Source organism: Podarcis raffonei, chromosome 3, assembly GCF_027172205.1.
Source record: "Podarcis raffonei isolate rPodRaf1 chromosome 3, rPodRaf1.pri, whole genome shotgun sequence".
Lineage (NCBI taxonomy): Eukaryota > Metazoa > Chordata > Lepidosauria > Squamata > Lacertidae > Podarcis > Podarcis raffonei.
Window position 1 is genome coordinate 71,928,227 of NC_070604.1, and position 12,195 is coordinate 71,940,421.

General features: G+C 41.1%; 1 protein-coding gene across 5 annotated transcripts in view; it reads left to right on the top strand.

Moving 5' to 3' along the window:
- The first annotated feature begins 447 nt into the window (after window positions 1–447).
- MAP3K4 (mitogen-activated protein kinase kinase kinase 4) overlaps window positions 448–12,195 on the top strand; it is a 54,824-nt gene continuing 43,076 nt past the window's right edge. For 3 of the 5 annotated variants that reach the window (XM_053382334.1, XM_053382335.1, XM_053382338.1), the window contains exon 1: window positions 448–609. In XM_053382334.1, coding sequence (XP_053238309.1) covers window positions 533–609 — 77 coding nt within the window. In that variant the 5' untranslated portion in view covers window positions 448–532. The remainder of the gene's footprint in view (window positions 610–12,195) is intronic. The other 2 variants (XM_053382336.1, XM_053382337.1) reach the window with 1 other exon arrangement.

Below are 12,195 nucleotides of genomic sequence, written 5' to 3' on the forward strand. Positions count from 1 at the left end.
AAGATTACGCACGGCGAGGTTGAATCATTGGACCTGCGAGGGAGGCAGGATCCCGGGCGGAACGAAGTCGCCTTCCTCCCACCGCGGACACCCGGCTCGGCCTGCCTCCGTCTTCCCTGCCGCTCCCTTCACCCCCTGCCCGGCAGCCTCCCCTTTTCTCTCCCGGAGCTGTGCTACTCGCTTCTGACTCGGCGGCGGGTGGGACGTTCTGCTCTCCTCCTCCTCCTTCCGGGTGGCGGCGCCCGGCTCCATTCCATTCTCTGACCACAGGAGCGAACGAGAGCGCCTGTGGCGGGCTTTGTCCCTAGACGCTCTCCGTACTACCGAGGCTCCCGGCTTCGCTCCTCTCGGAGCCTCTTTTCAAGATGGCGGCCGCACGGCTGGCTCTGCGCGGCCGAGGCTCCCTGCAGCCGGGTCGCCAGTGACGCCCTCCTGCTGCCTCCGCCGGTGCAGCCGACCCGGCTCCGCGCCCCACTTCTCTCGCCTGCAGAAGGCCTCCCGCCGCCGCAGCTATGCCAGCCTTGGTGCACGCATGAGAGAGGCTACCGCCGCCATCGCCGCCCGAGCCATGGAGGAGCCGGAGCCGGAGTGCAGCGAGGCTGCCAAAAAGTAACGCATTGGTGGGGACCGGGGGTGAGAGGGAATAGTTTCGTTCGCTTCTCCTCTTTCCCCCTGCTGTTTAAATTGCAGCAGCCACAAGGTCGCCTCTTTGCACAGCAGGAGACTCTTGCATCCCCTTCACAATAGGCTCCGGTCTGCAAGCTTCCGCTTGCCCGGCTGTTCCTGCAAGGGAGCTTTTCTCTGGATGCTGCCTTGGCTGGGAAAGGGGTGGGAGTGGATGTCCGTCTGTCTGATGTTCAGCTTCGCCGGTGACCTGCTACGTTGATTTTAGTAGCATTGCCTGTGGGGTAAAGCTGGGTTCTGCAGTTTTACAGTCTCGGGGACACCCCACTCCTGGGTAAGGGAATTAATGGTTAAAACAAGCAAACAAACCGAGGGGCAAAACTAGGAGTTGACAGTTGTGTGTGTTTATTTGGACTTCAGTTGATTTTGGTGCAAGGGAGCATCTTGAAAAAGTGTTGTGTTCTGGATTTGGGAACCATTATTAAAATGTATAGATCGATCCAGATGCAAGGTGACCTGCATTATTATTTTTCTAGCCCAAGAAGATCCTTTTGAATCCCCTTTCCCCATGTAAATGAAAAACAAAAGTGTACATGTAGCAGCCTAATCTTAGATATTCTTACTCGAGAGAAATCCCACTGGGCTAAGTGGGGCATGTTCTGAAGTAAAGGTGCAGAGGATTGCAATGAAAATTATTCAGAGTGAAACTAGTGCAGCCTCTGCTGTTTTCAGCCTTTTTTCAGGAGAAAGTTGAGAAGGCAATAATTTTCTGATGGTTGCTTTATCTGTTGATGCAATAGTGGAGACAGCACCAGTATGTCTGAGCCTCGTTTTTAAAAACTTTGCTTTAACTATGTGATCATTACAGTATAGATTGCGTGAAGGCTGCTTAGTTGAATTCTGCAGTTCCAAAGTGCCTCTGAGAAGAGGTAGATTAACTAACAGTGCAGTCCTAAGCATTTCTGCTCACACTGTAAATTCAGTGGCGCTTGCTCTCATGTTAGTGGGGTTAGGATAGCATTTTTAAATTGGGGTTGTGGAAAAGGGGACAAATACTCTCTTCAAATTAGTTTGTATATTAATTCAGTTTATTGGTTCCTTTTCTGTTATTTGATCAGAGTGTTAAAAAAAAAGACAAATATCTTGTGGGCTTTCACGTAAATGCTGAGATGCTGAGATGCTATCTTTTTCTGCTCTTGCCAATGATGCAGCAAATAGGATATTCATCAAACTCTCTGCAAAAGTTGTTAACATACAGACTCAAGTTCCTTCCTGCTTTCTGAATGTGCCCACATTCATATTTCCTTACATCCACGTATTTAACTAATACTGTTGGTCAGACAATGTGAGATTACATGTAATTGTCCCATTCCTCATACTATTTGTTCATAAGTTAGTTTAATGAAAATTCCACTGAACACTACGACAATAGAATAAATTTTGTATACAGTCAGAGCACTGCAGTGTATTTTCAGGTCTGAATAACTTGAAACCTATTGCTAATTTCAAATGGGTGAAGGAAAATGCAAAAAGCAATACTCTATTCTGCCTGCCTTGAACAGTGAGACCTGAATAAAAATTGGAAGAGAGTTCTACCTTTCAGTTTTAAAGGCCAGCTTGGCACCTACCTCTGTTTTGAAATGTAGCCTGTGGTGGTGGGAGGAGACTAGATTGTAATGCAGCTTCCAAGGTGAGGCGTCTCAGTCATTGTGCTTGACTAGTTTATTCCACAGGAAATAAGTCTACCTTCAAGGACTCAGGACATAGTATGTTTTTATATTGTGTTAACCTGTGAACAACCATATGAGATAGATAAAGCTGAAAGATAGTGATTTGCTCTAGGCCACCCAGTGAACATTACTGGCTGAATAAGAAAAGGAACCTATATCCGCAACATCCAACCCTAGGATTAATTCTGCCTCCTGAAATTTAAAAGAGGGATGTGACACTGGCAGCATAACTCTATATACATGGACAATCAAGCTACAGTAGCACTCTGACATGTGGGGGTGATTGTTTGAAATATCTATTATTTTTCATGTGCTGAGTCGGCATATAATTGCAAACTTCACATGATCACTGCATTTGCATCTCAGGGCTGGAAACCATACTTGTGTTAGTAGGAATTGACCTTTAGCGATGGGAATGAATCTGATGTCTTCAGGTTTCCAGCTGACTGTCAAGCTACTGCATAACTCATAGTAATTCCCAAGCAATTAGTTCTCTTCCTTAGATAACATCCTGTTGATTCATTTTACTTCTCACCAGCAGGCATTCAGGAAATGCCTCCTTTGAAAAATCCAGCGGTGTATAGTCAGTGCAAAATGGATCATAAATGAAGAAGCTCAATTTTAGCAACTGGAGGGAAAAGCTTGGAGGGTACACATCTTGGAGGGTACACATTTACTAGATCCATCTTGTAATGATGATGAAAGTCACCTTTGTCAAGTGTTGAAAAGGAAGTTTTAATTGCAATCATGACACTGATGGTGAAGATTCTGGTGCTGATTGGCTGAGCTGGTGTGAACATTCCAACTGCTTAGGGAATAATTGTGTTAAGAGTATTTGCAGCTCTGCTTCTGTGAAGGAAGGGGAAATTGTCAGGTTTTTTGGAATTAAAACTTCACACAAGCACTAGGGGACTATACTGTTTTTGTGATGATAACTGAGGCTTGAGTAGGGGGGTCTTGGGATGAAAGGAAGAAAATATGTGGATGGGACAGAGGCAAAGTAACTGAAGGAAGGGACAGAGAAGGCAAGAGGGGCTGAAAAATAAGCATCTGAGGAAAAGTTGTAGGTGAAAGAGAATTAATCATTTTTGGGGTTGGGAGAGGAGTACAAAGAAGACATTCAGACAAGGAGGGGTTCTGGGAAGCTGTATGCTAGAAAAGAGAAAGGAGACAAGTTCTAGGGAATCTGGCCCAGAAAAAAACATTAGCTAAAGAAAATGAGCTGGGGGGAGACGAAAGGATAAGTGTGGCTTCTGTAGCATTGCTATCTGGCAATCCTAAGGGGTCAAGAGTAAGCCCCAAAAGCTGGAAATAGGAGACAGTTTTTGCATGCTTATATAAACTAAGCAGCATAGCCCATGGATGCAGGCTTTTAGGGAGCCTTTGATGTTGGACAGCAGCTAGTTTGAATGCCTTGTAACATCTTTGGGGCGAAAGTGTCTTGTTCTTAGAGATTTCCAGGGAGGTAGCTATGTTAGTCTGTTGCAGCAGAAACAGGAGAGACTTCTGGCCATGTAAAGACTAGCAGATTTATTATGGCAAAAGCTTTCATCAGCTAGTTCATCAGATTTATTTATTTTTATTTAGCAGATTTGCAGTTCACTTTTCAAGACAATTCTTTATAAAGCAGCTTGCAAAATGCACACAGAATATAATTCAAAACCATTTAAAGCATATCAGCTGACAGAACAGAAGTGAACTGACTTCATGAAAGCTTTTGCCCTTTAAGATGCTGCAAGATTCTCTGTTTTTGTTCTCAGAAGGACTTTGGATTTGTGTGTTCATTTTCAAGTTTTCCTGTGCTGATCTGCTTGTTGCATTGCCATAGTATTATAAAAGCTAAACTATTGACCAGCATAACAGGCAATTTAATATGTGGTCCATAGTTCTGAGGCCTTTGAATCATAATAATAGGCTTGCATTTGAAAGTGTGGCAACAAACCCTATGTCTGCATGAACATGCAGCACAATTTCTTATAAATGCAGATGACTCTCGGAAGGTAAAGTTCTAAATGGTGTTAAGGCAATGGTCCTGCAGCTTGTTTCCAACAGTAACAAGCCAGCTGCTTCCAGAAAGCCCACAGGCAGGGTGTGACGGCAATACCACCCTCTCATCCCGATACTCCCTCTACCCCAACAACTGAAATTCAGTGACATACTATCTGAACATGGATGTTGCACTTAATTTTCACAGCTAATAGCCATTGATAGGCCTAAGTTAATGACATCATATGTTATGGTCGTGAATTCCATAAGTTAATTATGTGTTGTGTGAAGAAGCACTTTCTTTTGTCTAACCTCCCTGAAACTACTGATAATTTTCATTGGGTGATCCCAGGTTCCAGCATTTCGTGTAACAGAACCATGAAAAGCTTGCATAGCAAAGCTTACATTTGTGGCTGCCCCCCCCCCCATTAGCAGAGCTGGCTGGCATAAGAGATCAAGGTGCTGTTGCCTAGCAGAAAGTAGAATCAGCCTAATAGTCAGTGGATGCTTTTGAAAATAATATGTATAATCCTGAGATGTTTCTTTTATAGTTCCTGGGTGGTTTAATTCCTGAGTCTAATAAATCAAGTGAAACTCATAATTGTTGTGTGTCTAAAATTAAGTGCATGTACATGCACACATGCAATAGAAGTATCTTCTGTACATAACACATAATCCATATTGTTTACCTGGTTACTTATTGTTGATTGGTGTGTGCGATGTAGGCACAAGCAGAGGGGTAGAATGGTGTGTCTGCATTATCTTTACAAGTTAAATGGTTGATCAACAAAAATGGAGGGTGCTTTGTTTGGGTGTACAGTGTTCTGCAACATGGATGAAGTGGACCCATGAATTTCCTGTTTAAAATTCATTCTAGTAATGTGGATCTTGTTTATTCATAATCTGCATAATTTTGACAGGAGTGTTGGTGTGGTCATAATTGATTTTCAGCAAATGAAAGCAAATCCTTAAATTCATTTTTAGGTTTTTTAGTTCATATTAAGGGGGGTTTCTCAAAACAGTTGAGTTTGTAATCTATTCTGTAGCTGCACACTGTGATTCACTTGCATGTCTGCTGTAAATATGGATTTGTCATCATTTTAAGTATGCAAGTTAAAATCATCTTGGGCCTGCCTGCATGTGTGTAGGCCTTGACGATGCATGGATACATCATCTAGGACTGGTATGAGGGCCAGACTGCAATGGCAGCTTCACCTGGCAGTATATTGTGAGTGAAACTGCTGCCGCTCCTGAGTCCCTCTGCCTCCAGCACCCAGTGCACCAAGGAAGAAACAAGGTGCAGCCAGATGCTGGTGGTAGAGGGACTCGGGAGCGGCAGCAGTTCCACTCACAATATACTGCCAGGTGAAACCGCCATCTCGCTCTGGCTCTCATACTGCTGAAGGAGGAACAAGCTATATCAGCCAGAACCATTGTAGCTTGTTCCTCTCTTGGCTGCCTGCGCAGGCCTGTGGATCCTTTAAACCTCTCCGTTGAGGGGCACGCAACTGTCCACCCCTTAGCATAGAAGTCTAACGGAGCCCCCACCCTACCTCTGTTAATAAAGATGAGGGACATTTAATTCAGTTTGCACTAGACTATTGGAAAGCACATTGCTAATTTATTTTCCAGATTTACACCAGACTAGCCTCTTTCTTGACCACCCAGAAATATACTTGTGTGCTTTGTGAGTGGTGAAACATTTTGATAGCATGTACATTCCAACACAAGAAGTTTTCAGAATTGTATCCATATTGTTATGTGGGTGTAATTCTGAAGTGCTGATGTGAAAGTGTTTGCTGTATAATTTATGAAACAGGTTTTAGTGCTGGATAAATGTGTTTATAGGGCTGGAGAGAGAACAAAGCTGATTATGTAAATAAGATACCAGTTTGGGAATTTAATAACTTGTCAGACTAAAAAGTTGTTGTTGATGCATACAGTTATATACATCGAGTTATTCCAACTCTACAATTCTGTGATTCTGTGTCCCATGTCAAAAGTTGGCAGATGCTATGCTGAGACATTTGGTTATGAGCTTTTTACTTTCAGTGTTTAACCCCTTTCATTTCAATGCTGACATCTGTTCTAACCCTCAAGGTTTTATTAGGGGCACTAGGTTACATTGGTGGGGAGCCAGTTTTGAGCTAGTATTAGTAGCTAATCCAAAAATCATGGTGCTTGAAACAGTCTCTGCTGCTTGACAGTCAAACCTTCTCCAGAATGTTCCCAGGCCACTTCTGCAACTTCAAGGTTTGCAGTCTTCTCCTATCATACTCACCAGAGGATGGTGCTACATAGCAATGGTGAGTGTACTGAGCAAAAATGAGGATGCTAGTCCCTTTGAGCCTACCCATGTGCTGATGCCATCCTCCAGCTTCTTCCACCATCACAAATATGACAGGCTGTGACCAGAGAAACTCTCCAAGGAAAAGCATGTTATTAGTGATGTAGAATACCATGAAGCAGAACATAATTTCTACGAGTGCTTACATAACTGATTTCCCCAGTCAACTGATAGTATAGCGATGGTACTGATCTTTCTTAAAAATTGTGCATTTGATGCATATGATACTTCAGTTTCACCATACTCAATACTGTATAAGCATTTTAGTAAGGTATTATATTTTCATATTCTGATTTTTCAGTTGCCTAGAAGATTGTTTTTCAATATCCAGTTACTTGGGAAAGAAGGTCTTTATGCAATCTGCATTGGTCTTTCTTATGGCATTTGAACTGGAAAACAGGAAATCAGCTTAACTTGCACCTGGCCCTCTTTATCCGTCTTTCCTTCTGTAGCATGCACCCTGTGGAGAATGGCAAAGCTGCAAATGGAGCAGATTAGAGTTGTAATGTGGCTTCTGCACTACCAGTGCTGGCTGAATTTCCAAGTGCCCAGAGGTTCCTATTCTATTTGTTATAAGGCATTGAATAGCCAGACTCTAATCTGTTGAGGAATTGTTCTGAAAATTTCGCTTTTGTAATTAATTTGAAATTACCATACTTCTCATGTTTATTAATTTGGAACATGCATGATTTTACAGTGCATGGTCTGTGAAAATGATTCAGGTGATCTGCTGTTGCAGCAGTCATTGCAAAAAGAATTAGTTTGAACTGCGTGGCTTAATTAGTGCTTTCAAGGCTGCCTGTATTGTTATGCAACCCAGTAATATTGGCCTTTGTGGAATGTAGACTATGCTGTGGTGGCAAAACAACATCTCTATGTTAAAGAAAAATATTTGGGTGCATGTCAATAGAATTTCATCCTTAATAGCAAAATGGTTAGCTTTAACTATAGTTGAGGGCATGTCTACATATTGCTCTATTGAATTGCATAGAACTTTAAAAATATATGTTTCTGATTTTGGTGAGATAATGAATTGGATTCTGGGTAAGTCAGTTGCACTTAGGACCCATTGAAATAACTGTGAAAAGTTTGTAATGAAAGACTACATTCATATATGCACTTATCTGGAATCAAATTTCATTGAACTGTGTGGAAATTACTTTTGAGTAGACATGCATTGAATTTTACTGTTTGTGAAGACTTAATGGTTTCAGTGGGAGCTAAGTTCAACTGACTGACTTCAGATCCAAGTTCCAAGCCAGTGTATCGTAAACTGAAATAGTCCAATAAATTGTGAATAAACATTGGTGTTTTCTGTTCAGAAATTGTGCATGCTGCCTTCCTAGAGGAAGACATTGTAAATGTAGATAAGCATCACTGGTAAGTGTTTGGTAAGAAATGCAGTCTTCTAAGCTAAAGGAAGAATTAATTATAGAAAGTGCAAGGATTTATTTATTCTTTCATTTTAGATATTTATAGGCTACACATAACAAAAGTTCTCAGGATATTATAGCCTGGCTTAGTACTCTCTCACAATACATTTTATTTTTGTTTTTTTAGGCAGAGTAAAGGCATCAGGCAGCAATGGCACTTGAAATAATCCTGCGTAAAAGAACTCAGAAATTAGCACAACACAAAGGATGGTTGCTAATTTTCTATGATTGATAAATTTGCAGTTTTCATGTGGAAAAATAATGTATTTTTTGCTAAGCAGAAAAAGAGTTGCAAAGTGACTGACTTGGTTAAGACTTAAAGCAAAAAAATGTGAGCAGAGGAGGGTAACCAAGATGATGACGCAATGGTCTGGAAACCAAGAAACCAAGCCTTATGAGGAATGGTTGAGAGAGCTTGGTATGTTTAGCCTGGAAAAGAGGAGACTGAGGGGAGATAAGAGCCATTTTCAGGTATCTAAAGAGCTGTCACATGAACGATGGAGCAAGCTTGCTTTTCTCCTGCTCTGGATTATAGGACCCAAACCAATAGTTTCGAGTTACAAGAAAGGAGATTTTGACTAAACATACAGAAAAACTTTCTGACAGTAAGAGCTGTTTGACAGTGGAACAGACTCCCTTGGGAGGTTGTGGGCTGTCCTTCCTTGGAGGTTTTTAAGCAGAGGTTGGATAGCCATTTGTCATGGATTCTTCAGTTGAGTTTCCTGCGTTGGACTAGGAGTTGGATTAGGTGACGCTCAGGGTGTCTTCCAACCCTACAATTATATGATTCAAACCACAGTACATCTTAACTCAGAAATGGCAACCACAGTTCAGATATCGTTTCCAATTCTGTAAGTAGGCAATCATTGGATTGTGCAAACTGTGTTGTTGTTCAGGTGTAATAGCAAATGTGAAACTGGGAAGATAAGGAGGGCACAGGGAAATTGGGGAGTTTAACAGCACTCATTCATGTAATGACAAGACATTATTTGGTGTTGCATCTGAACTGAGTCACTTTGTAAGCCCTTTGCCATATGAACAAAGAAATGTCAATTGCCTCTAGTTAGAGGGCCTGTATTTTCAAACTATTAGTACAGAGAAAATAGATGCATTTTATTCTGTTGTAATTATTTATCAGCGCTAAAACTGAGCTATCCACCCAGTCTTCATTCAAAATATAAAACTATTCAGATTTCAGCTAAATGGAGTATCTTGTAGGTCTGGAACAGTGAACAGAAATACTCTGCACTTCAATATTTTATTGCAGGTCCCACTCGTTAATACAGTTGTACCTCGGCTCCTGAATGCCTTGGGAGTCAGAATGTTCCGGCTCCCAAACGATCGAAAACCGGAAGTGAGTGTTCTGGTTTTTGAATGTTCCTTTGGAAGCTGAACGTCCGACAGGGCTTCTGCGGCTTCCGTTTGGCTGCAGGAGCTTCAATCAGAAGCTGTGCTTTGGTTTTCGAATGTTTTGGAAGTCGAAAGGGCTACTGGAACGGATTCTGTTCGACCTCTGAGGCACAACTGTACAATAGTTTTAGAGTCTAAGCTAAAGGAGGCAGTGTGAATGGAATAAAAAAATTGTGATATAGGTAATTCCGTAAGTGCATAGGGAGTCTGGATTTGAGAAGCTAATATGTCATGAACAATCTGCATAGTGATTAGTTTACAGTTTTGCAATGTTTGTAGAAAGTTGGAAAAAAATACAAAAATATTATGAAAAAGAAAAGTGTTGTTCCTGTGTAGAACTATTTCCCTACCTTATATAGAATGTGGGTCATTGTTGGATGGGCAATAAAAGTTCAGAATATCTAAATTTGGGGAAACATGGGTATGCTACAGAGGGGCACAAATACCAGATCACCACTGTCAGCTTTTAGGCAATGTCATCAAGAGGCTTAGGAGGTAAAAGTGCTTAGATGCAGCCATTAGTTCTGCTACTGCTCTTGCCATTAATGGTTAATGCCATTAACATTAGGAGAGCCAGTGTGGTGTAGTGGTTAAGAGCGGTAGTCTCATAATCTGGGGAACCGGGTTCGCGTCTCCGCTCCTCCACATGCAGCTGCTGGGTGACCTTGGGCCAGTCACAATTCTCTGAAGTCTCTCAGCCCCACTCACCTCACAGAGTGTTTGTTGTGGGGGAGGAAGGGAAAGGAGAATGTTAGCCGCTTTGAGACTCCTTAAAGGGAGTGAAAGGCGAGATATCAAATCCAAACTCTTCTTCTTCTTCTTCTTCCTCCTCCTCCTCCTCCTCCTCCTCCTCTTCTTCTTCTTCTTCTTCTTCTTCTGATGTTAACACTCCTATTTTTGAAGTTTTGTGGATAACTAGTTGATACAGTCTTTTCAGCAGGATTTGCAGTTATAAATTACCGTATTTTTCTGTCTATAAGATGCCTCCCTATTTGGGGGGACTCAGATTTAAGAAAAGGGATAGATATATCCGTGTATAAGACATCCCCCTAGTTTTTGACATTTTTTGGGGGGGGACCTAGTCTTATACACAGAAAAATGCGGTAGTTGGTCAATCATTGTTCATGCATCCTGTAAGATTAATGGTATAAAAATTGGGGATGGTGACATGGATGCACGTCTCTTGGTTTTTCTTTTAGATAGAATTTTAAAAGCCCTTACTAGTTTTTTCATCAATTTCAAGTTAGGTTGTCTCAGAATAGTAAATCTTTTGTATGTCGTAGTAAAGTTTGATACTCGAATATGGAGAAACAAATATATTTTTCAGTTCTGATCTTGCCAGTTACAGAGAACCAAGAGTTCTGATTACATTCTTCTGTTGTGGGAACATGAAGAGCTGCCAGAAATGCTAAAGGGTTTTATTTGACTAGCTGGTGATCTCAGAACCACAGAAGGCTGCTAAGTACTTAAGTATTTTACAAATTCTGCTCATGTCACAAACTAGAGCAAATTTCTTTTTCCTCCAACTCCCCCCCCCCCCCGGAGAAAGTATATATTTTTACTGGCTTTACTTCTGCTGTACTCCCAGTATATCTAATATCCTTTTTCCATCTGTCAGTTTTGAGGGTTTCAAAACATGGTGCTGCTTTACTTATGCAGTATCCTCCCCTTTATAAACAAGGCAGGTGCTGACATAGGCATCATTTTGGTTTTCTCTGCTTACCTAGGCATTTTAAGTGTCCTAGCTTATTATTTTAGCAGCCTCTGCTTGTTTTGATGACTTGATTCTATATGTTTTTATATTGGTTGGTTTGTGTTGTACGTACCTGGCCTTGATGGTGCAATATAAATGCTTAAAATAAGTAGTTGCATTTGACCAACAATTTCACATGTTAGTTCTTTAATCTTTTATAGCCACTGTCTAGATATGGTGATATAATACTTAATTTGTTGATGAGCCCTAGAGCTTCACATCTGTTTGACTGATAACATCTGCTCAATTATGGGTATCTTTGCTATTCCTTTGCAGTGAAGTGGGATGCAAATAATTATTTCACTTTTTCTGCAATTTTTCTGTCATTCTTGAATTGCATTTATCATCTAACAGTCCAGTTGCTTACTGAAAGCTCTTGTTTCTGACGTATTTAAACAAGTGTTGTTGAGTTGGTTGTAACGTTTAAGCAATAATTTCCTCAAAATATCTCCCATTTGAGCACCCAACACTTGTTGAGTTGGTTGTAACGTTTAAGCAACAATTTCCTCAAAATATATCCCATTTGGGCATTCACATCTCCATCACTGACTCTGCTCATCCTATAAATGATTCTTTAAAGAATGCTATGGGAGAGGAAGAGACTAGCTACATGGTGCTATACATAGGAACTATTTTCAAGTTTTCACAGTTGTTATGCTTAAGAATCAGAATTATGCAATAGTAGGGAGTCAGGCTTACCGTTTTGGTCCTTAACTTTGGTAATCACCTGATTCCTTTTTTTGGACCTGGGGAACAGCCAGAATCTGAAATGAAATAAATTTGCTAATTCTCATTTTGTACTCTAGTTCCTTTAGAACTGTCACCTTTCTTTTCTAAGTTGTAAATATATTTCACACATATATTTCACACAAATAAACATTCTTATCTCTTCTGAGTTGACTTCATCGTGAC